This window comes from Vulpes vulpes, chromosome 11 (assembly GCF_048418805.1).
Source record: "Vulpes vulpes isolate BD-2025 chromosome 11, VulVul3, whole genome shotgun sequence".
Lineage (NCBI taxonomy): Eukaryota > Metazoa > Chordata > Mammalia > Carnivora > Canidae > Vulpes > Vulpes vulpes.
This window is the reverse complement of record NC_132790.1, coordinates 77,891,812-77,917,288: the sequence shown is the minus strand read 5'-3', so window position 1 is coordinate 77,917,288 and position 25,477 is coordinate 77,891,812. Positions and strand designations below refer to the sequence as shown.

At 49.1% G+C, this 25,477-nt stretch overlaps 1 protein-coding gene across 8 annotated transcripts in view; it reads right to left on the bottom strand.

Annotated features, from left to right (window-relative positions):
- The window catches only part of SH3BP5 (SH3 domain binding protein 5), a 111,285-nt gene that overhangs the window by 8,104 nt on the left and 77,704 nt on the right, over positions 1–25,477 (bottom strand). For all 8 annotated transcript variants that reach the window (XM_072726819.1, XM_072726818.1, XM_072726822.1 and 5 more), the window contains one exon: positions 5,862–6,026. In XM_072726819.1, the coding sequence (XP_072582920.1) occupies positions 5,862–5,885 (24 nt within the window). In that variant the 5' untranslated portion in view covers positions 5,886–6,026. The remainder of the gene's footprint in view (positions 1–5,861; positions 6,027–25,477) is intronic.

Here is a 25,477-nt window from a genome sequence, read left to right as displayed (position 1 = left end):
TGCATGAAAATGATGGTCCTTTCGTCCGTTACATAAAGAAAGCAGCAGAACAAAGCCTGCTGTATAAAACAGACAGTACTACAGATGATTCTGACCCTAGAAATGAAGATGAACTGCATCCCATGGAGATGGATTTCATGACTGATTGCCCCGTAAATACTGACCCATTCCGCAAGTTTACAATCTCATTTCAGCATTCCTGATTTTCTATACACGAGCTTCTCCTTTGAAATATAACATCTTACTAGTTTCTTCCTTAATTAGGGAGTTAAAGAACTATGTTCAACGTTTTATGTTTATCGGTTACACTTGTACCTTTTAAGAACATACATATCTTAGCAAAGGCTTCAATGCTTGAGATACTCTTAATTTAACAGAATTAAAACCATTCAGAGAAGAGAAGTACGAGGGAATTGATCTAGGCTGCCATGAGGCGACATGCTTGCTAAAATGACTTCTCGACCAAGCCCAGGGCTAAGAAACCCTTCCCCTCTGCTTCAGACACCAAAGACTTCACAGTTTTGAAATGAAGGGCACAAAAAACCATCCCATACTTGGACACTAAGGGAAACAGCAGCAACTCTTCAGTCTTGTCCTGAAGCTTAAGCATTAAGGATTTGCCAACATGACCTTCACAAAAACCCGAAACCCCAAGTTTATGAGACAGATGAAGACTCATATTGGTGGAGAACAGCTGCGTTACCATTGGACATGATACCAGACTTCTCTTTAAGGAGTGGTGTGAAAGCATTTTAAATAGAGCGATTCATAAAGGCTGTGATTCGTGGCTACGAACAGGAAGGGTCCCCACAAGAAGCTGCACACAGGCCCTCGTCTATCTCAGCCTCTGGTCTGCAAAAAGCAGCAAAGTCTGTCTGAAATTAAACACAGGAAGCTCTGAGCACTTGGCAACATTGCCAGTGAAGACCGAGGGGGCAGCGTGTGTGTCACTGTCCCCTACTTCAGGCCACTTTGGCTGTCTCCCAGCCCAATCTGCACCCCTACAAACATGCAACCCCCAGAGGGAGCCCCGTTCACCCCCAAATCCTCTTTCCGCCTCCAGGGAGAAAGCCACACCAAGCATGCTACCTTGGTTGCATGGTAACTGAGGACCCCCCCCCACTTCCCCCCCCTCCCCCCGCCATCTGAAGCCCAGCATCGCCTAGGCAGGAGCAATGATGGGCAAAGGGAGGGCTGGGCGGCACAGTAAAGGGGCTCTGCTAGGAAGGCCAAGCCACATCAAGCGCCGGCAAGCCACAGAAGGACCAACAAGGAAGTCCCTCAGGGCCTCAAGGTGGCCACAGGCTGGGTGGAGCCACCAGATGGGCAAGGGCCACTCAGAGCGGGGGTAAACACCGCCATTGCCCTGGGCCTCCCGGGGGCCACTCCTGCCCTCCTCCCAAGCCTGGGCTGATACTACCTGGTCCAGACTCCAATCTCTGCACAGAACTGCTGCCCCCATCTCCTCAACGGGCTTTGCTTTTGAACCAGCATCACCGTGCACCCAGAGGTACACATACTACTTGAGCGCCTACAGTGTGCCCGGAGCAGCCTAACAGGTATAGATGTGCCCGCAGCAGTGGCTGCCACTCAAGACAGCACAGGATCTGGGCTGGCAGGAGGGCCGCAGCAGCTCAGAGGGGGCACTTGAGTAGGCTCTCCGGGTGGGCAGCTGGGGTGAAGGATGTGAAGGGAGGGAAGCACAGCTGGCTGAAAGCACAGGCCTTATTAGCACAGGCTGCAGTCCCTTCCTGCACCCACATCCCAACACCCCATCTGCCAGCCCCGACGTGATGAGCACGCAGGACAAAGGAAGACAGGCAGCAATCAGCTTCCCACCCCCTCCCCTGGAGCCGGGGGGCTCCCGAAGGACATACCACCCAACAGGATCAGACACAGACTCCCTCAGGATGCCTGAGAACCCTATCCTGGAGGGGGCTTGCTGGCCATGGTCACCTCTAGGTGTGTCTACCTCACGGCCTGTCCCAAAGGCCCGGGAACCAACCACCCACCCGGGGCCCGATGCCGAGGTCTGAGGCTAGTTGACCCTAGTGGCCAGAACCAGCACCCGAGGGGTGGGTCGCTGCCCCTCCTCCTAGTCAGCAGGACAGAGAAGTGCGGGTCTGGGAGAGCCAGCCTGCCCCTCCGTAAGGCCCAGGGCAGGCAGGCAGCTGGGTCCCAGAGTCCTAGGGACCCCGCTCACGGCAGCACGCAGTCGAGCTCCAAGAGCTGGGCCTGAACAGGCGTCGGCTGGACACCTCCTGGTGCAAGATGTCTACCTGGCGTGGCTCCTCACAGCCTTGTGTTCTGGCTTCCCCAACGGCTGTGCAAACCCCAGGGTGTTCCCATTTGCTCCACCACCCTTGACATCCCAGAGCAGAGGTCAGGGCCCTCCTCTCCCCCAGGGAGGCGGCTTCAGGGTCTCCTCAGAACCTCAGGCAGCTGGTTCAGAAGCTTTTCAGATTCTGCTGCACCCCTGGGTGAGGGGACCCATGGAAATGGCTTCTCATCGCCGTGCAGGAGGCAGGTGGCACACACGCAGCAGTGTCAGGGAAGCTGGCCTCGACAGCTCTGCGTGTGCCACCGGCAGGCCTGGCGTCCCTGCACCCAGGCAGTCTCCACACACGCAAACCACCTAGGACTCGAGGTGGGCTCAGTGTCCTCTCCTCTCCTCTCCAGAGGCCACCTGCTGCCCTTTCACCAACCGTTAATGTCTCCCCATTTCTAAGTTGCAGTTGCTTTTTCCTCTATCTGCTCTCTTTTGACAGGTCTCTGAGAAGCCAGTTCCTGTCCCCTCAGATGCCAGGTCTCCTTTCCCACTTGATGAAAAGCAGTCACTTTCCCATAAAGTCACTGCTTCAAGGCCAAAACGGCCGAAGCTGGAGGGGCCTCTGCTGCCCAAGCCCTCAAGTAGTGAGCAGCAGGGACCCCAGGCCCTGCATCCCCTGGAGGCCCTTCAAGTGCAGGCTCGACCACTCTGCCTCACCTACTGTGGCTCCTAAGGCCCTTCTTGACCCCAGCACCGAGCAGACAATCGTCCCTTTGTCCCTGTGGGTGGCATAACGTGTGGCCTAAGAGAATACTGGGACTCCTGGCATTGCTTACAGTTTCCTAGAATGCTGGCTTCAGCCTTGCCTTCAGGGTGTGGCTGCCCAACATCAGAATAAGAAGTCTGAAGGGAACAAAGCAGACAGACTGATGGCCTGGGCAAGAACAAGGGTACTTGCTGCAGTGCTCCTCCACAGTGCCCAGGGGGAGGGCACACGCAGCCCAAACCACCGCCACTTCCTCAAAACAGCCCGGACCTTCCTGAGCTCTGGACCTCTGACCAAACCATTAAGTGATACTTTTTTGGGGGGAAAAGAGGGTGAGATGAAACTAGCTCCCTTCTTCTGAAGAAGTGGGCTTCCTGGGGCATCCAGAAATCAGACAAGGCAGGAGGCACAGTCTGTACCCCTCACTGTCCTCAGCAACCAGCAATCCACAGGTCAAGTGTGCCAACCCCATGAGGTTTGGGGAGCATGCAACATGAGCCTTGTCTGGGGAAATGCTAAATCCCAAAGGAGATCACAGTCAACCTAAAAAGGAGGGTTTGCACCATCCATCAAGTTCAGCATGCCCCTTTCTAGGCTGTTTCTCAATAATGCAGGACGTGGTTGGAGAGGGCTGTCACCAGCTTTGTCTCTAGCTAGTGTCAGTTTCGAACTTTCCTTCTCCCTCAGCAGTTCAAACCTATGCAATGATGAAGGAACCTGGGGAAGAGAAGAGCAGCCCTAGGGTAGGAAACCCAGCCTGTGACCCAGAACACCTGCTAGTCTGCAGTGGTTATCCCCATAACCAAGAAGCCTCCAGTGGCTTCAGTGAGGACACACATCAGAAGACCGTCCCCAGGCCCTGAGGAGCCCGTGTGACCTCAGGAGGCCTGGGGCCATCTTGTAAAGCCTCACAAGTTGTACACCGCACAACCCCAAATAGCACTCTCAAAGACAACAGTATGAACAGCACTCCCGGGAGCTGTGCAATGTGGAAGTCCCAGGGACGCCTCTTCTTGATCAACCACTCACCATCCACCCTAGAGCCCCAGGACTTCCAAAAGAAATTAAAAAAAAAAAAAAGGCATAAATAAATAAATATATTTGTTCCTTTTTAAAGAACAGATTATTTGTTCCTTTCTAAAGAACAGATTAGGGGATCCCTGGGTGGCTCAGCAGTTTAGCGCCTACCGTTGGCTCAGGGCGTGATCCTGGAGTCCTGGGATCAAGTCCCACATCAGGCTTCCCATGGAGCCTGCTTCTCCCTCTGCCTGCCTGTCTGTCTCTCATGAATAAATAAAATCTTTAAAAAAAAAAAAAACACAGATTAAATAGTTTCTGAAATGATTTCTTAAGGCTGATTTAGATCTCCAATTGGGGTGGAGGGAGGACAAAAAGGAAAAGGAGACCTTTACCTAATTTCTTGGAAGGAGCTTTTTTGTTTTCTTTTTTTTTTTTCTTTTTTTTTTTTTTTTTTTTTTTTTTTTGGTCCTTTCCACATCTGTCAGACTGTGGCTTGTAAATTTCCAACTTCTCCTTTGGTTTCTCGCTGGCTGACCCAGAAAAGCTATTCCAGCCCGTTTGTCTCTCTGAGCATCACACGTCCACTAGGGGGCAGGAGGCCCAAAGCCACACAAAGCCAGGCCAGGTATCTTGGGCTTCAGGGGAAGGTGGTACAAAGGCCTGACTAGAAGTCATTTGTGTGTCAGGCTATTTAGGGAAGCACAAGACCATCTTTAGTTATCAGATCCCCTATGACTTGAGCCACTGTGGCAGGCGACAGTGAAGAGAGAGAGGCTGCTGGCATTAACTGCTGACTTCTATTCTAGCCCCACAGGTGGCAAGACCAGGGGGGTTGCAGCCCCCTCTACGTCACCCCTCTATCTAAGGCCGTGGTTGGAGCTGCTGGAGCCACGTGTCAGCTTTCCCACTCACCTTGCAGCAAATCTGCCTGGAGAAGGCGGGGGGGGGGGTGGGGGAATCAAGACTATTCTGTGTGACTCCTAGAAAACCCAGTGGAGTTAGGTAGAGGTAACAATTCCAACTGAGCCAAGTAGCTATCTTGATTCTGAGCTACGTGGTCAGAGAACAGGTCATGGGAGCTGGTAAAAAGCCAAACAATAATGGCATAAAACCTACAAGTCAAATCAGGGTAAAGATCATACACAGCCCACTTCCTGTTCCCATGCTGGCTGCTCAAAGCCCAGCCCAACCCGAAGGTCAGGCCTGTGCCCACTGAATTCTGGTCTCATCTATCATGGCCCCCACCCTTCTGCCAGCAGCGCACACATCCCAAGTCCAGGCCCCACGTGATTTGGGGCCATTAATCAGTCTTCTACCTGGAATTCTAAACTCAGCTATTCCCCTTGCAACTTAGTGGGAATGGGCCCTGGTCCCTCCAGGAAGCCCAATCCACAGTCAAGACCTTCAGGGATGATCTGAACCAGACAAACCTCCACTGACACAGGGAAGGAACAGCTAGGCCCGTTACTGGGGGACTGTCACTCTGAGTATGGCTGAGTACCAGGCCAGCAGAGACCCCCCACGGAGAGACAACCTGTGACTTTCAGACAGCGTTTCTAGGCAACAAGCCTGGGAAGTCTGTTTCCTCTGCGTGGGGGAACCAGGGCACACAGAGCTCATCAGGACCAGGGGGTAGTCCAGGTCACAAGGATGAGGAGAAGCATGAAGGATGCTCTCATACCCCACCCACGAAAGGGAGGGAGGGCACCCGGTGCAGATGCCCACACGCACGCAGGCACCTGCAGACAGACGCATGCTTGAAAACCAGGCCCACCCTGTACAGGCGCACACAGCTGTGACTCATACCCTCTGGGTGGCGTGATTCAGCATCTCTTGCCAGGCGGAGTCGAACTGTCGCTTGTCATCCTCCAGCAGCCGCTGCTCAGCCAGGGAGATGGTTTCCTTGGCGGCACGGAGCACCTCTGTGGCCCTCTGGAAGTCCTGTGTGGCTTTCTGAGCTTCCAGCTGAGCCTGTGCAAGAAAAAAGCCTTGTGAGGCTTCAGGAAATGGCAGGGGCTCCCTCTGGCCCAACCCGCCCTCCAAAAGATGAGCTTCCTAAGGGCTGGCACCTGCCCTGTCCACCTCTGCCCTTCCAAGCAGGAACAGCCCTGGTGCCTGCAGGTTCTTGTAAATGCTGGATGAGGGAGTAGGTGCCAGGGAGGCAGGTAGAGAATTTTCACAGTCCAGGACCCAAGAGACCAGATAAACATGCCACGTCTCGGTCAGAGCTGGAGATGGCAAACCACAGGTGTGGCCATCCGTGCCCTTTCCCAGAGCAGCTCTCACTTGCTAGCGATGCCAAGGTAGATACCGGGGTCCCCGACACCATCCCCGCCCAGATCCATGGCTCGATGCAATCATGTCAGGACCAGAAGGGCCCCCGGAGATCCCAGTCCAATGGCTTCACTCTACAAGTGGCACTAAGAGACCCAACCAGACCACACAGCTGGTGAGAAGCCGAGCTGTGACCAGACTCCAGGCACTGCAAGTCCCACTAAACACGGTCACTCTGCCAGACAGGCCCTCGACCCAATTCACACTCCCCAACAGCTAGGGAGAAGGACAGAACTGTCACAACACGGTCCCCACTTTCAAGAAACGTCAAGTAGGAGAATGCACATGAATCATAGCGGAGCATATGTTAGACTGCCACCAATCACATGTGGCTATCGAGCATTTGAAATGTCCTTAACCCACAGTGAGTGTGAAGAACTCCAAATTTCTTTTTAAAGATTCTATTTATTTATTCATGAGAGACACCGAGAAAGAGGCAGAGACACAGGCAGAGGGAAAAGCAAGCTCCAAGCAAGGAGCCCAATGCAGGACTCGATCCCGGGACTACAGGATCACACCCCTGGGCCAAACGCAGATGCTTAACTGCGGAGCCACCCAGGCATCCCAAAAGCACCCCAAATTTTAAAGACAGTCCCAAAAAAAGAATTGTTAGTGATCTCACTTTTCATAATGATTACATGATGAAATGGCAGTACAATACCTTACTCAAATTAATTTCATCTGCATCTTTGACTTTTTTACGATAACTACCAGAAAATTTAAAATTACATAATTGGCTCACATGCTATTTTTTTTGGACAGTAAATTCATCTTCCCCAAGAGTGGCCCAGGAGATTGCATCAGGAATCAGCAACAACACCCTCTGGCCACGACTGAATTTCCCTGCAGAGTCCAAGCAAGCCACTGCCAAACACTGGCCCACTGCAGCATCTGACCCACCCACCCTTGGTTAACCAGATCAGTTACATAAGCCCTGGGGACATCCATGGGGTAGCCCCTGGGACTCAGAGAGGGGAACAATGGGGGCCCCATCCATCCTCAGGGTGAGCCTCACGTGACTTAGAGGAAGTCTTGGAGAACCGCAAGACTGGAACGTACCAGCCCCCAAGGCAAGGGACAGCTCTGTGACCTCGAGGGTGCCACTTTCCACACTTCAGGGGACAGTGGACACATACGCTGCATACCACACCCAACCCAACCCTCCGGGATGACCATCTGGTCAGGGAACAGAAACAGGCCTGCAGTGGACATCCAGAATGTGTCCTAAGGAGCTGTGCACGAGCACGCCACAGGAGGGAGATAGACGGTAGGAGGGGGTCCAGGAGAAATTACTTCCAGGGGAGGGAATCCAGGGCTACTCCTGCAAAGAGAATGATCCAGAACGGAGGACTGAAAGACAAGATAATCTCAAAAAAACGCAGGGGGGGTGGGGGGAGGTGTCCAGGAAGCAGCAGCCTCATGAACCACAGTATCTGAAGGAGACCTTGACAAAGACAGGTAGAGGACATGTACCTTGACGAGCACCGACTACTATATGGACTTGCTGACTTCTTATATTGTACACCTGAAACTAATGACAGCAAGGAATCAAATCAAACCAAATTAAAAATAAAAATACATATACTGCTATCAAATTTTAAAAGGAATCAAGAATGGTAGCCTGAATGAACACCAGGCTGATGCTTCGACCAGTGGCCCAGGGGCCTGCCTGCCTGCAGTGAACCACTGTGTGGCCCCAAGCCACACGCCATATGCCCACACGCCCACACCAAGCCCCTTATCTGCTATGTGGTGGGGACAAGGGGCCCGGCCCTACAGAACTGACCAGCCCACCGCATGGTAACAAGACAGCACAGCATGCTCTCCGCATGGGACATGCTGCTCCAGATCCTGAGCTTCCAGGCCAGTATGTGGGTGTCCCATGAGAGGATTGCCCTGGTGGGGCCCTCATCTGCCTAGCTAGCTGCACTGTGGGGCAACTGTGGGGAAGCACGGCGACCTGTCACTTCAAAGCTGCCCTCAACCTCCCCCACAGACCACCTACAGGCTTCCAACCAACACCAGCAGACAAGAATTAATCCTACAGGATTCTAACATTTCCCAAGGTGGGATCTGTACTTGTGTCTTTTAGGAAATTTTAGTATTTCAATTCAGCAACATTTAAGGGTAAAGTCTCTTCCCCCAGGTCTCCTCGCTTGAATTATGAAGTTTTCTTTCTTCAAACAAACAAAAGAAAGAGCTGAAATGCGGCTGCTGCCACAGACCCAGTACCACCTTCACCTACCATCTTGCATCTGGATAGTTCTAATGGGGGAGCCAGATCTCTACAAAGAGGGGGAAGGAGGCCCATCTGAAGGGGCCTTTAGAAGAACATGCTCTCTGTCGAGTCCATGGAGTTTCTGAGTTTTCCACAAGGCTGGTAGTATCAGAAACGTGCCTGCTTTGTCATATCAAAGATCTAACGTGAGCCTTCAGTCTACCCTTGACCCATGAAAACCAGATGGCATCTCTCCATCATTTATCCTCCTACTCATTCATTCAAGTGTTAGGTGGCTCTTCAGCACCACTGTCCGTTCTCTTCATCTTTCCTGGTAAGAGAGCCCATGTGTCTCTAAAGACTACTTCCCCAGCCATGAAGATAGCTACTAACTTCTTCCTAGCTAATGAGATGTAAATGGACACTGAGTGAGCCTTCCAAGAAGGCGGCTTTGTCTTCCATTTGTAATATGAACACAATGGCTGGTGCTTCAACAGCCATTTTGGATGGATCATGAGGCAATTCTCCCAATGAGTAAGTTAGGTCCCTGCACTGGACTGCAAACCTCCTGACTTTTTAAATAACAGAAAAAATAAAGGCTGATGTTTTCTGTTACACTCAAATCTAATGCTAAATGATAACACACCTCCCCTCTCTACAGCTGAGCTATTCTTCAAAACAGAAGTGACTACAGTAACTAGCACAGACTTGTCGAATCTCCTTCAACTTCTTTCTGGCTGCTCCCGGTCCATTTTACTGCTACTAAGCCCAAGGGACCAACCTTTTGGGGGGATTCCTAAAGAAGCCCAAAGCTCATGGCCTCTTTGTAAGGCATTTCATCCAACATTTTCTAAAACCACATTCACAAGGAAGGACCAGGCAGGTGCATACACAAGGGGAGGGAACAGTCTATCATCCCCTTGCTAGCAGGATATAGTACATTCAGCATTGCTAAGGAACCTCCTGGTGACTAATTTCTGGAAGGGAGGGATCCACCCCAAAATTAGGGGTTCCAAATCAGTCGAGAAAACAGACACATTCAGAACAAACTCCAATACAAGACAGATTGTGACAGTAACAGAGGTGTAAAGTGCCATGGGAACATAGGGAAGAGAGAATGATTTGTCAAAGGTTTCCCCAGAGAAAACTCGTCAAAGGAGAAGGTGTCAGGCACCAGGCTAGGTCATGGTAATACAGGAGGCATCCATGAGTTTACACATATCTAACTGGGGACGGTTAACTCTGAGACTGCTTCCCAAGTGCCATAGTGGGACACAGGACCTCAAAATCATTGGCTGACTTAACACTCCCAACAAGAGCTGGCTATCTGGTTCTCACTGGTGTATGAAAGATGACACCCGGACATCTTCGGCACAACGATGCCAACATGTTTTACCTTCAACCCCCTAAAAAGGACCTAAACCCTAGTATCAATATATTACCCATCAGTGTCCACAAATCAGGTGGTGGACATTTGCACTGGTTGCAACAAAGGGTCAGGGCAGAAGGAAGTTCACAGACCATCCAGTTCAAGACCTTCAGCATTCAAAAGATGGCCCAGAGACACTTGCTGAATGACACAAGACAACTTGCTGAATGTCATACAGCTATTCAGTGCCAGGAAACCAGAGCTCCTGACCCCTAAATGTGGCTGTTCCTGCTCTAACCTCTCATATGAGGCTTCAGTCTACCCTTGACCCATGGAAACGGGATGACATCTCTCCATCACTGACCGTCATTCTACCTCCAACCTGCATAACTTCGGCAAGGACATCAACATTGGACGATTGGAGAATCCACCTGTAACTCATGCATAGCAAGAAGAGCTGTTCAGTAGGCCAAAGAGGAGATGAGAATTCAGAGTGCCTCCCACCTGTGGCTCATGCGAGGGCCACTAACACACCAGCTGGTCAGCTAAGGAAACTGGAAAGGAGTCTTGTCATATGGATTCCCAAAGCCACGCTCCAGCTGGTGGTAGCTCCAAGTCACGGAGAGCGCCCCTACGATGAGACCAATCTTGTATCTGAGTACTAGCAAACCCTTAAGTGTGGAGACAGAGGGTTATAAGCCAGCAATCATAGCAGTTACTGTTTGAGCATTTATCCAGGGTCAGGTAAGGTGTGGGAGACGTTCTGAGTACAGTATCTCATTTCAATCTCAAAATTATGCTAGGAGTTCAGTCCAGTTATCATCCTTACTTTATAAAGAACACCAAGACTCAGAAAGGTGTAATAAATTGCCCCAAATCACAAAATCACAGTTAATGAGGGTGAGGTCAAGGCTCAAACCCAGAGCCTTCGTTCCAGATTTTTATTAAATACCGCCTACAGAGGTTATAAACCATCCTCACAAAGAGGTTAAGTTAAGGTCGGTCTTACTTCTGCACCCAAACCAAGGCCACGTTGGCCACTGGCACACACAGAGATCCAAGGAGGTAGGGGGTGTGCAGGGAGAAACCAGGTCACCCACACGGAGAGCACGCTGCCCCCCAGAGCGCAGCATCCACAGTGAGGAGCCAGCGTGCGGCCAGCGGGGTCCAGAAGCTGATCCCCAATGCCTGCTGAGCCTAACTTCTCCATTACCTGCTCCTGGGAACAACTGAGGTCCCACCGACAGAGAAGCAAGGAGGATGGACGAGACACAGGGAAGCAGCTGTCAAAATCACACCCCCAGTCCAGGGCCAGGTCCTCCTGGGAGTGGAAGCAATTACAGAGCAACCAGTCTTAAGAAACCGCTGGATGCTGCTGGGGCAGAAAATGAAAGATGGGGGTACCCCACCTTCTTCTAAAGAGGGTGGGAGGGATGCCTGGGTGGCTCAGTGGTTGAGCATCTGCCTTTGTCTCGGGTCATGATCCGGGGTCCTGGGATCGAGTCCCGCATCGGGCTCCCTGCATGGAGCCTGCTTCTCCCTCTGCCTGTGTCTCTGCCTCTCTGTGTCTCTCAGGAATGAATAAATCTTTATAAAAAAATAAAAATAAAGTGGGTGGGAAACACCCTCCTGGGAGGGGCAGAGGCTGCCAGAGGTCAGGGCACCGCGGAGAGGGAGGTGCTTCTCCGGCTGGGTCCGTGCTCCTGTTGCACTGGCCCCAGGCCCGCGGGCGTCCTGGTTGGGTGGCTGCACCCAGCAATCACTGGCAGGGAACCCTCCATCCTTGTTTTTTTCTCTTCTCCTTTTTCAAACCTGATACAATTTTGTCGTTGCCTCTTTACAGTGAATGTTGTATGTGTGGCTGGGAAGGACGCATCCTCCAGCTAGAAGTTCATGAAGTCCCAGTTTCCTCTCCAAGCCACCTGAGGAAACCAAAACCTTTGAACGTGGGATCAAAAACCCTGCTGGCCTCAGTGAAGGAGGGACGTCCGGGATGAACATCAAAGGGGACGGCAGACAGGGGCATCCGTTCTCGGTGTGATTCAAGCTCCACTCTTCCGCGTGGATTCTGGGCAAGCCCCGTCAGCACCAGCTGCCAGACAGTCTGAGCCTTTCAATTCTGAAAAACTTCCTGTCCCTCCACACCTGCTTCAAACCTGTGTCTGAGGTTAACTGAAGGCTGGCCAAGGTCTAGGAGGCGGCCGTTCAGCTCTCCAGGATGTTTTGGATATAAACATTTTCATCAGAATTACCCCAGAGTAGATACATTTTCATTTGGAAGCATTTTCTAGAGAGAATTCCATGAAGTCCATTCAGTTCCTTGATCACTTTTCATCTCCAGTGTTTCTAATTTTTTCATTTTTCTTCAAAGTTGCTTTTATTAGAATCCGTTCTTTTCTACTTCAATAGATTTGATTCACTGAACAATCTCATCTGTATCACATTTTATTAATTACAGCCTGTGCCATGGAGCTTTCCATTATTTCTATCAAACTCAATTTTCCTGGGTCAATTTTGTACAGACCTAAAAACCTGCTGAGCATATGGGATAACTTTTACTCAGTCCCGACTGTTACCATGTACAGGTTAAGCCATCATCGGTTAACAAAATGCATAATACAGAATATAGTAAATGATATAGATTCTAATTCTAAATAAAAGGTCCATGGTGTGTGTATCATGAAAATCATAATAAGTCTGTGTACGGTTCTGAGATAGAACATAGGGCCTGCAGCTGTTTCAGAGGACAGGCCCCACAGCTCTTTAATGGACCCTGGTGTCAAAGGAGCCTCACGGGATTAGAGAAATCAAGGTCAGATCAGACTCTGTCCCGAGGTTAAAGATGAGCTGTTTAAAAATAAAAAATTAAAAAGCTATCATGTGCTTCAAACAACACAGCTAGAAGAGAGGAGTCGGAGATTTGGGGGGAAGGGGGGCAGTAAGGTCGGCCATGGCTTAATCACCGTAGAAACTGGGCAAAGAACTGGGGCTCTATTACACTCTTTGCTGTACTTTGTATTATCATTTGTATTTAGGTTCTTCTAGAACCGTACTCTCTAATACAGGACTACTCTCTAATACAGGACGCACTAGCCACATGTGGCTATGTATATTTAAATTAATTACAATGAAATAAATTAGAATGTCAGTTTCTCAGTCTCCCTAGCCACATTTCAAGGGCTCCACGGCCATATGTGGACGTTCCAGACAGTGAGGATAAAGAACGTTCCCAACGTCACTGGAAAGTCCAACTAGACAGCACAGGCCTAGATACTGTGTAACCCTGAAATGAAGGGTGACCAAATATATCAGCTATCATCCATATTCTTGAACTTGCTGTACTCATTAAAACAGAATCTGGGGCAGCCCTTGTGGCTCAGCGGTTTAGCGCCGCCTTCAGCCCAGGCCATGATCCTGGAGACCTGGGATCGAGTCCCACGTCAGGTTCCCTGCATGGAGCCTGCTTCTCCCTCTGCCTATGGCTCTGCCTCTGTCTCAGTGTCTCTCATGAATAAATAAAATCTTTTTCAAAAAAAATAAAATAAAACAATCTGCATTCCTGCTTTAGATGATTAATCATACAGTTAAAACCCCATAATAAAGGAACCTGGAGGATACACTGTGGCAAGACCTTGAATGTGGAGAAGGCCTAGCCCCTCAGTAGGGTGCTGTGGCCCTGTTTCTGGCAGGACCATCTCCCATTCTCTGTGGTCACCCAAGGCCTCACACTGACCAGGGGTACATCTAACTCAAGGGTTTGGGGAGCTTTGGGGAGGTTCATCCAGGATTGTGTCCACCTTGGCTTGTCTTCCATGCTGGGCATCTGCCTACAACTCACCTCTGGACCCAAGCATATGCAACGTATCAGACCCAAGCGCTTCCCATTCCACTCATGTGCCACTTGTCCCTCTGCTTTCGGTTGGCACCATTTATCACCCCACCAAACCTCCCCAGTTTGGCCAAAAGCTTCTGGCAGAAGGAAGGTATAGGCCTTGTAATTCCCCAGGGCACTGGGGGCTACTTAGTCCAAATCAGCATCTCAGAGCCTGTCAGCAAGAGCAGGTCTCTGATCCCTTCACATAGCCCTATCCCATTTCAACTACCAATGGCTTACATGGCCTCCAGCCGTGCACAACACACCCTGGCAGGCCCCCAAACCAAATCCTTTCTGTTGCTGCAGGGACACCACAGGTGCCCAGCCTTTCCCACCCACCCCAGCTAGCAGGATGACACCCACTTCCTCATTGGGCTTCCTCTTGCTCTCATACACCTGCTGGTTGGGAGCAGCATCTGCTGGCTACGGAACTATCAGCTGGCAAGAGTTTGGGGCTGGACTGGAGGCAGAGGCCTAAGGTAGGGGACGCCAGCAACGTCCAGGGTCAAGGCCCACATGACCCAACGGCATCCCAGGAGCCCCCAAGACATCTGGATCCCTCATCCACAGCATCACATCACCAAGTCTTTGGGCTCAAGGAGGTAGAAGCAATGTAAACCCATCATTTGCTCTTATGGAAGAAAATTCAGGAGCCTAACAAGTAAAAGGGCTTGCTCTAGAGCCCAAGTCACATACTTGAGCTCTTAAATTCTTCAAATGCATGCAAATTCTGAGTTCCTCTGCTGTGAAGGGTTTCCCCAGATTCAGCACTGCTGTACCTTCCTCTCCACAAGCCCATTCAAACTGATCTCCCTCTCTGCCTTGGCGCCCCACACAGTCATTCCCAGGACATATCCAGCAACAAGATTGCCCAGTCTGAAGGCCAGAGGGACACACACACCAACCAGGAGAAGTCATCCCATCCTTCCCAGGGAAAAACAAGGTGGACCCAGGCCACGACAGGCCACGACCCAGGGCCTGATCATCGCCCTGCAAGTTAAGGGGGTGGAGAGTGCTGCTTTATGCTGCAGGGCGGTGGGGAGGCGAGGGGGGCATCCACAAACTCTAACTACATCTCATGACAGTTCTTTGCACTCGTCAGGAGCTGCTGTTTCCTGTGAGGATGGAGAAGCCTAGAGTGGGCATATGAAGAACTGGGATGTCAGAAGAGAGGACGGCACTTCCTCCTCTCAGCCACGGCCAGGGAATCAAAGGCTAGCAGCCGTGAGGCACCCCTGGAGCAAAGCTCTGATCCCCTACTTCTTCTTCTCCAGTGGACCGACTGGCCCTCACCCCTGAGCGCTGCCCCTGCAGGCACAGCCCTCCCTACTGGCAACCGTGCACACAGCTGCCAGCAATTCCAGGGTCTCCTCTCCAGAGAGATGGGCCCTCCAACACCAGGTGGACAAACTGGCCCCCCTGTGCAGCTCTCCAACCCCCAGGGACCCCAGCTCTTAACAGACCACAGTGCCAAGAGATGCCTTGGTGGCTGAGTGGTTGAGGGCCTGCCTTTGGCTCAGGGCGTGAACCCAGGGTCCTGGGATCGAGTTCCACAACAGGCTCCCCACAGAGAGCCTGCTTCCCCCGCTGCCTATGTCTCTGCCTCTGTGTGTGTGTGTCTCTCATGAATAAATAAAATCCTTAAAAAGAGACAGATAACCACAGCGCCAACAAAAGAAACCCTCCCAAGCCCTGCACAGACCTGGACCTGATAGAACAGACAGTTGGGTTACTGTGAGGCAGCACACCACAGAGAACTCCAGAGAACTGGGAGCAACATGGTCTATTCCTGGCAATGGCCATTGTCTTGAGTCTACAACCTTGAACAAGTCATTAGACTTCTCAGAGTGGAATGCCAAGGCCTCTACTAACTCCCAGGGAGCCTTGTCTTCAGTACTGAGGATACATAATTACAGGACTCACAAGGTCATTCCAGAATGTGGTTCTGGCTTCAACAGGTGCAAACAGTCAGTCAGCAGACAAATTAACCCCTGAGCTATTTTGCTTCTGCCATCAGCATTTGTTGTGCATGTCTGCAAATCTTCCAAAATAAAAAGTTAACAAAATGGTCTCTCGAGGCATGTTTCCATCAGCTATCATTTTGCTCTTTATCTACCACATAGTTCTTTCTGTAAACTCAAAGCTATGTCACTGGGTTGAGCAACAGCATAATACAAGGGCAAAGGGGAGGTCCACACTGTCAAGTTAAAATAGAACAGCTGTGTCAAAAAAAAAAAAAAAACAGCTGTGTCAGGTCAAATACTTTAAACCAAGAGTAAGAAAGGCATTTTTAATACAGCTGGGGAAATCTGAAGGAGGATCAGGTACTGGAGGATATTACAAGAACTTTAATTTTCTTAGGTGTGAAAATGTGATCTCTTATAGATTTTTATCTATTAGAGATAAAATATGTAAGTATTTGTGGTTGAAGTTATACCATATCTGAATAGTTTCAAAATAGGAAAACACGAGAGGAGAGAAGATGTGATTGGCAAGATGTTAGCTGCTGGTGCTGGTGAAGGGTACAGGGCACTCACTGATTATTCTCTCTGCTTTGCTACAGACTTGTAAATATGCCATCATAAAAAGTGGTATGGGGGGATCCCTGAGTGGTTCAGCAGTTTGGTGCCTGCCTTTGGCCCAGGGTGTGATCCTGGAGACCCGGGATTGAATCCCACGTCAGGATCCCTGCACGGAGCCTGCTTCTCCCTCTGCCTGTGTCTCTGCCTCTCTCTCTCTCTCTCTCTCTCTCTCTCTCTCTCTCTCTGTCTATCATGAATAAATAAATAAAAATTTTTTTAAAAAGTGGTATAGGGTAGCCCGGGTGGCTGAGCACCGCCTTCAGCCCAGAATGTGATCCTGGAGACCCGGGATCGAGTCCTATGTCGAGCTCCCCGCATAGAGTCTGCTTTTCCCTCTGCCTGTGTCTCTGCCCCTCTCTCTCTCTCTCTGTCTTTCATGAATAAATAAAATCTTTTTAAAAATTAAAAAAATAAAAAGTGGTAATGAAATGTTTTTTGAAGACTTGGCTATTTACCTGCCCCATAATCACACAACTCAAGAAAATGTTACTCACCGAAAAGACAGAACTAAGGTTATCTGTCAAAAGTTGTCCTCACTAAAGACTAAATTTAAGTGAAATAATCAAACCAAAGAAAAACCAGTAAGATTGCCAAGGAGGCCAAGTAGAGAGAATGTTGTACAAGCAAGAATAGGTCTCCAAGGGCTCCCAACCTCTCAGAGCCCACCCCACCCATGTTTAAGACGCATCAGAATGTGGGGGTCCAACACTGGCCTCCCAAAACCCTGTTAATGGCCAAACCAGTCCAGCTGTATATCTCTTCTGCTATGAATTAAAGCCCTCAGCTCTTGGGCAGCCTGGGTGGCTCAGTGGTTTAGCGCCGCCTTTGGCCCAGGGTGTGATCCTGGAGACCCGGGATTGAGTCCCACGTCAGGCTCCCTGCATGGAGCCTGCTCCTCCCTCTGCCTGTGTCTCTGCCTCTCTCTGTCTCTGTGTCTCTCGTGAATAAATAAAATCTTTTAAAAAAATAAAAAAATAAAAGCTCTCAGCTCTGTCTCTGGCAGAGACAGAAAAAAAAAAACATAGACTCACTTGCCACAAAGCAGTGTGGCACAAAGCACTTGCAAGGCAGACTGAAACCAAACTGCAGGGACCTGGCTAAGTCCTGCCCCTCCCTGCACCCCACTTCTATTGCCCTGAGGAAGAACAGAGGAACTCGGGCAGGGGTGTTTATTAAATCCTACTGAGTGCCAGATGCCCCACACACAAGGTATTCTCACCTCTAGCCCTGCTGGTTAAGTTTTCTGTTTTTTGTTTTTTTAAGATTTTCTTTCTTTATTCATGAGAGACACAGAGAGAGAGGCAGAGACCGAGGCAGAGGGAGAAGCAGGATCCATGCAGGGAGCCTGATGCGACACTCAATCCCAGGACCCTGGGATCATGCCCTGAGCCAAAGGCAGACACACAACCACTGAGCCACCCAGGTGCCCCTGGTTAAGTTAGTATTGAGCCCATGTTACATCCAAAGAAATGGAGGTTAAGAAACTGGTCCAAGGTCACACCCTAGAAAGAAAGGACACAAGACTCAAACCCAAGCCCTCTGGCTCCAGCAACCTGGGGAGGAAAAGCACAAACACAGAGCCCTATATTGCTCTACTTCTCCAGTGGTAAAGCTTACAAAACAGATTCCCTAGATCTGGACGAGAAATCACAGGACCCTCTGGGCCACCCTCAGTTCGGTAAACAATCTCCCCCACACCATCTGCACACCCACTCTGCAGAGCCCTGTGGCCAAGAGGTTTTCTCTGTAGAGCATCCAAAGGCTTGACAAGCCCTGCCCGAGCTCCCCTCCCCCCATGTTCTGCATCTGCACCAAGGAACAAATGCACCCTAAGGAAACCTCGGCAGATGTTTCCAGCATTGGTTCTTACCCAGATTATTTCACAAACTTTCCAACTCATCTCCTAGCTTCCAAGCTCACAGAGCCAATTGAAACCCCACATGGTATCAATTTAATCTCACACAATTGCATTTAGGACACCTGGTGATCTTTCTGAAATACACATCTAATGACCTCACTCTCTAACACTCTCCCCACCCCCAACACAACTTGGCCATAGCCCAGGTTCTCACTTCCCATCCACCCAGAGAGGCCCAACCCCTCACCATTCCTTCAACACTCTCCTTCTTTTTTTGTCCCATTCCCTCTGCCAGCAACACACACCCTTCCTCCTTGTCTCCACCTCGCTACTTCTATTCATCCCTTAAAACCCATCACAAACATCCCATTTTCTGTGAATTCTTTTTTCACTACAGCACACTGAGCTCATTTGTTAATCATACCCTCTTTTTTAGGACAAAAACAACAACAACAAAAACAGTTCTTGTCATCCCTCAGCCTCTTCCTTGGAGTGAACAGCCTTATTCCAGGACTTATAGGTTTCCCTCCTTTCCTCAACTTCCACTGATAAGTTTTCCAACACTTGATGGAGAACTCATTCAGATTGACCTGCACTGCCCCACAGCAGCTGGGCACACAAAAGTCTGCAGGACAAAAGCTTCTTGAGGGCAGGAGCTGTGGTTTATACTTTAACACTCACAAAGACGAGCGAGGAGATGAACACACATCCCCGCCCAAAGCCATTCTCCCAGGCACACTTGGGTTATTATTGTCCATCACTGGCTCCTGTATCCCATCTGGCCAAGGAAGGCCATGATCATACTCTGCTGACATGGGAAGGCAGACTAATTAGTGCAGACTAATTAGCAGTCTCCAGTTGATTGGGTCAGGAGATACCCACCATTCCCAAAACAATAATGACTCCAACTCCTGCAAATCACATTCAGAACTAATTCAAAGCATATTAAGAAATGAATCTAAAAAAATAATAATAATAAAAATAAAAATTAAAAAAATAAAAATAAATAAAAATAAATGAATCTAAGGTGACACAGATAAGCCATGACAAAGAAAGACATCACTAGATCACCACAGGGTGGCGAACTCTGGATTCCAGAGCTGGCCAGAGCTTCACCTGCCCTCCTTACCATCTTCCCACTTGCTGGGCATGCCATGTGCCAAACTTCCATGGGCTACCTATGCTCCACCTATCTCCATCTGGAGGCTGCTTTCTAAAACGACTAAAATAAATGGGTTCAAAGTCCTTAACATTCCTCCTAACCCCTGAGACACAAAATAAAAGAAATAATGGGAGTATCTGTTGATGGCCACTCCCCACCAAGCTGGGATCCATAAAAAGAAGTTCTCAAGTGGAGAGCTTCCTTATATCGGCCAGCACTAGTCTCCACAGCCAGCACCCCACAGCCACTTGGCTTCATTCCCATAAGTCTTCCATTAACATAAGCAGTGGACACACCCATTCTAGACAAAGCGATTCCCTTAACACTCATTCCACAACCTGGAGTGGATGGTTGGCAAGAAGGTTCTTACGGCTTTCTATTCTTGGTCTGGAAGACTGAGAGAAGCTCACTGAGGGGGCCTGAAGGGAAATGAGGGAGGAGAGGCAACAGTAGGACAGTTCAACACCAGGACCACCACTATGTGCTAAGTGACTGGCCAGTCCCCCAAACTAAGGACCCCTGGAATTGGTGAGACAGCAGAAAAGGGCCAGGAAGTGCAGTGTCTCCTTTCTGCATAGTGCATGGAATTCCTATGACCTCTACAGGAGCATAACCAGTGACCCAGGAAGCCTAAGAGGAGCAAGGAGTGTGTTACTGAATTTTTTTTAATTCCCAAAAGTTAGCCTAGCAGCCTGTGACTGCAGTTGTGGAAGAGATATGCGTTTAATTAAAGTACCAAGCTAGGGTACAAATGATAAGCCACAAACAACTCCCTTGTGGTCAATCTTGTAATGCGCCTTGTGATTTTTTTCCTTCGGTGGCTCACACAATCAGATTAATGTCTCTCTGGGCACAATTATCCTTGGACATGCCCATTTACATGATGTGAAAACTCACTTGAATAATGACCTAACACTATACCCTACATTGCGGGGTGTGAATGCCATCCTCTCAAGATCTACATAATTCCCCCTTCTACTCTACCTTGCCTCCTCCAAGCTAAAAGATAGATTACCTAGGTCCCAGTGGGTCTCCAGAAAATTTGTTTCTGGGTGAAATCTTCCCCTCTCTGAATTCACAGGACCAAGTTTCTATACTTATTTCAGCTGTCTGCCGCATTACAAGGCAGTGGATGTGGAAAAACACTTGGAAAGCTGCCCAACATTTGAACATACGGACACCACGTCTCTTGAATTATTCTGCTCTTCAGAGTCTTCTCAAGATGACAAACTCTCTGAACACAGCAACCATGTTCTGTACAGCTGTGAGCCACCACCTCCAGGACAGTGAGGAATGTGCACTGAGAACCATGGAAAGGTCACTTTCAATCCCTTCTTGAGCCAAAGACCTTGACTACCCCATCCCACCTTCTTGGAGCTTCAGGCTTCCCCGGGTCACTTGGCACCATTCATTGCCAGGTAACTTAAGTACAGCCAGAGGGACAACTGATTCACTGAAATATCAAACCCCCTCCTCCAGCCCATCTTCTGCCTTTGGAGCAGCATGACTTGATTTTAATTTCTACCTGTGGTAAGACCTCCCAAGGAATTCAAGGTCGGGGAGACACGAATGAAAATGAGGACTTGGGGGCACCTGGGTGGTTCAGTAGTTGAGCGTCTGCCTTTGGCTCAGGTCCTGATCCCAAAGGCCTGGAATCAAGTCCCGCATCCGGCTCCCCACAGGGAGCCTGCTTCTCCCTCTATGTCTCTGCCTCTGTTTCTCATCAATAAATAAATTTTTAATTTTAAAAATTAAAAAAAATGAGAACATAAATAAGAGGGAGCACAACCTAGCTCCCTGCTTTGCTCATTATCTGTAAAAGCTAGGGGGTCAGCTATGAGACAAGGTAAAGATACCCATGGGGCCACAGCCAGCAGACCCCAGCAGGAGCACGCTGTCAGGAAGAATGATGGGACATGAGAGCACAGGCATTCAGGGCCCCGCTGGCCACTGGAGCCCGTGCCACTTCAAGTCACCTAGGGATCTCTGAAAAAGACAGGGATGGCCTCGGTAGCAGCTGGGCCCCCAGCTCTGGGAGGCAAGGGCAACACTAGCTAGCCTGACAGGGGTGCTCCAAGCAAACTGGGGCTCCTGGCAATCCACCGCCCCCCTCAACCTTTCCACTTGGTACTGCCAAGCAAAGCTGCTCTGAGGCCTCAGGACCTCTCCCAGCTCTAAGGGGTCAAAAACAAACTGCAGCCAATAAAAGAAAGAAAAAGGAGAAGACAACCAGTGGAAGAATCCAAATGTCCCAGAGCCAAGACGATTATGCCTTAGCCTGTGTAACTCAATCCCAAGCATCCCTCCCTCCTTCCATCAAGCATTCATTTCACCTTTACTATGTGCCATGAAGATTTGCAAAGGATAAACCATTTCTGTCCTCAAGGCACTCAGGTTTCTAGGACAGGGTTCTTAGCCCTTGGTGTGGCAGTCAGGAACACAGACTTGGACCTCAGATGGCCTGGGTCAAGTCCTGGCCAGGCCACCCACTGGCTGAGTGACCCGAAGCACTTTAATTCTCTGTGCCTCAGTTTCCTCATCTGCAAAATGCAGGTTACAACAGAAGCTACCTGATGAGGTTGCTGTGACGAGTGAGTTAACACATACAAAGTGCTCAGACAAGGCACCCAGAAGGCCGTATGGAAGGGCTGGCTGTTACGTAAGCAAGCGGTATGAGCATTACTCACTTATAGTTTTTTGTTTTTTTTTTTTAAGATCTTATTTATTCATGAGACACAGAGTACTTGCTCACAGGACACAGGTGACCTTTAAGGGAAGCTGATGAATACCTCGGAATTAGGTTTATGATTTACACACCCATGCACACAGGTTTTCAGAGAATGACATTGGTAGCTTTCGTCCAATTCTCCAACAAGCAAAGCTGAAGGAAGCTTAGTGAGGCGGGGGATCTAAGGACAAGAGTTACACAGGCCCATGCCCTCAGTGTAAGCAGGCAGAGGGTAAAAGCCAAGTAGTGCCGCCCAAGAGAACTTTCTGCAATGACAGAAATGTACTCTATGTGCGCTATCCCAAAATAGTGGCCATCAGCCACACGAAGCTCCTGGGCATTTGAAACGTGGCTAGGAGACTGGAGAACTGAACCTTTAGTTTTATTAACTATTAATTTGCCTTTAGGTAGCCACATGTGGCTAATGGCTCCCACTCTGAACATCACAGAGCTAGTCAGGGCGCAGAGGAAAACATCACAGGCAGAGCACAGGATACGCAACAGTGCAAAACACTAGGGGACGCGTTCAGAAGCTGAGAGCACAGCAGCAGGATGTACCCAGCAACTGGGGGTGGCGGTGAGGCGGGGCACAGGGTGCAGCACGGAGAACACGGGTGCCAGAGGATGAGCGCCAGAGCAGACCGGAGAGCCCTGTGCGCCGCCCTCAGATCCGGGCCTGACGCTGGCCACGCACAAGCTGTGCTGGATGGGTCAGGGTGCTCCAGAGATGTGGGGCCAGAAGGACGTGTACTCAGGCGCACCTCGTTCTGTGGCGCCTCACTTTACTGCGCTTCAAAGATATTGCCTTTTTTTTTTTTTAAATAAATTTTAGGCTTGTGGCAACCCAGCATCAAGCAAGTCTATCGATGCCATTTTTCCACAGAATCTGCTCACCTCATGACTCTGCCACATTTTGATAATTCTCAGAGTATTTCAAACATTTTCATTATCATATTGAATTGCTATAATCTCGAGGTAAAACTTGAACGGGTGAGGAGTCAGTTGCTTCTCAGGGACATGCAAAGAAAGTGTTTCTTGAGATAGCATCTACTCCTGGTGAAGATGCTCGGAACACTGTTGAAATGACAACAAAGGATTTGGAACATCTCATAAATTCAGCTGATAAAGCGGTGGCAGGGTTTGAGAGAAGCGACTCCAATTCTGAAAGTTCTACTGTAGGTAAAATGCATCGCATGCTATAGGGAAATTGCTCATGGAAGGAAGAGTCAATCAATGTGGCAAATTTCACTGTCATTTTAAGAAATTGCCCCGGCCATCCCAGCCTTCAGCAACCACCACCCCGATCAGTCAGCAGCCATCAGCATCGAGGCAAACCCTCAACGAGCAAAAACATTACAACTCACTAAAAGCTCCGATGATAGTTACACTTTTTTTTTTTTTTAGCAATAAGACATTTTTTAAATTACAACATGTACTTTTTTTAAACATCATGCAATTGCACATTTAATGTAAACAGTTTTTACAGGCAGTGGGAAATTAAAAAATTCATTTGACTTGCTTTATTATGACATTCACTTTATTGCAGTGGTTTGGAACCAAACCTGCACAATCTCCAAGGTCTGTTTACAGAGAAAGATTTATTTTAAGTAATCAGCTCATGTAATTATGGTGGCTGACAAGTCCAAGCTCTGCAGGCTCAAGACTCTGAGAACAGGCAAAACTTCAAATCCAAAGGCCATCTGCTACAGAATTCTCTCTCGGAAGCACCCAGGTGGCTCAGTCAGTTGAGCATCAGCTCTTGGTTTCAGCTCAGGTCATGATCTCAGGGTTATGAGATCAAGCCCCACATCAGGTTCCATGCTCAGCGTGGAGTCTGCTTGAGATTTTCTCTCTCCCTCTGCCCTTTGCCCCACTCACTCTCACTCAAATAAATAAATCTTAAAAAAAAAAAAAAAAGATTCACTCTTGTTTGGAGGTGGTCACTCTTTTGTTCCATTCAGGCCTTTGACTGATTGGATGAAGCCCACCCATATTATGGAGGACAATCTGCTTTACTCAAATCTATCAGTTTAAATCTAAATCTAATAAACGTCCTCATAGAAATATTCAGGATAATGTTTACCTGGTCACTGTGTGACCCAGCCAAGCTGACACATAAAATTAACTATCGCATGCACTAAAGTTTTTGGAGAACTACCAGCAGAACTAAGTCTAACAAGATTCGGTTGGGAGGCAGTGGAGATGGGTGGGGGAGGGGCACCAGAAGGCAGGAATACCAAGGGAAAGGCTATTTCAGTCTTCTAAGCCAAACGTCAAGGCTTCTACCAGAGAGGTGGCAATGGGAAATGAGTCATTTAATCAGCATTTGTTAAAAGAAACTATGAATGGATTCTGTGACTTGACAAAACACATACACACAATGACACCTTCGTGGGAGCTACGATGTCCTCATGGGTCTCTGACCCAATATAAAGGACAGGAAGTTTCTCTACACACCATAAAGGGAGGGAAATGACATAGCAGAGAGAAACAGGGTTTACTGCATTTCCCTACTCCCAGGAGTCCTTGGCCTCCTCTGTGGGTCACACCTGCCCACCTTTAATTCTTTCCAACCCAGAGCCTTTCTAGAAGATAGGTAAACCACAGCCCAGACATAGCACCATTAGTTAGCTGCCTCCCATTATCTACCCTTCCCCTCCATCCTTAGAAACAACCCTGCTGGCTAAAAAAAACAAAACAAACAAAAAAAAAAACAACAAAAAACACTCTAAGCCAAGCCACCCGTGCAACTACCCACGACTATGTGACTAGGTTCCAGCAATGAAATGGAAGCAGAGTATTGTCTGAGAATTCCAATCAGACTCTTTAAAACAGAAGGGGCATATGTCCCTTCCCTGTTCCTCTTTTATCCCTTTTGCTCTGAAATGCAGATGTGATGGCTGGAGCTCCTGGAGCTATCTTGGACCATGAGGTGGCTTTGAGGCTGGGATTCATAGGATTGAGCAATACATAGGTCACTGAGTCTCAGATGGAGTCACAGCACCAACCTAGATTGCCTACTTCAGGTCTTCTTCCAGGTGAGAGAAGGTATCCTACTGTGTGCAAGCCAGTTTTTTGGGCCCTCAGTCACTTGCAACCAAATGCAATTCCTGGCTGATATAAGAGGAGGTTGTTATTTTGTGCAGAAGGCAATGCAAATTTCAGAATTCAGGCTACAGAACTTTATCTGTATATTTTCTTATGGCCTTAGGTGTTGGGATGAGGCCAGAAAGAGGAATCTACAGAAACTCAATACAGTCCTTCATCTTATGATTTCCTTTCAACTGCTCCTCAAGA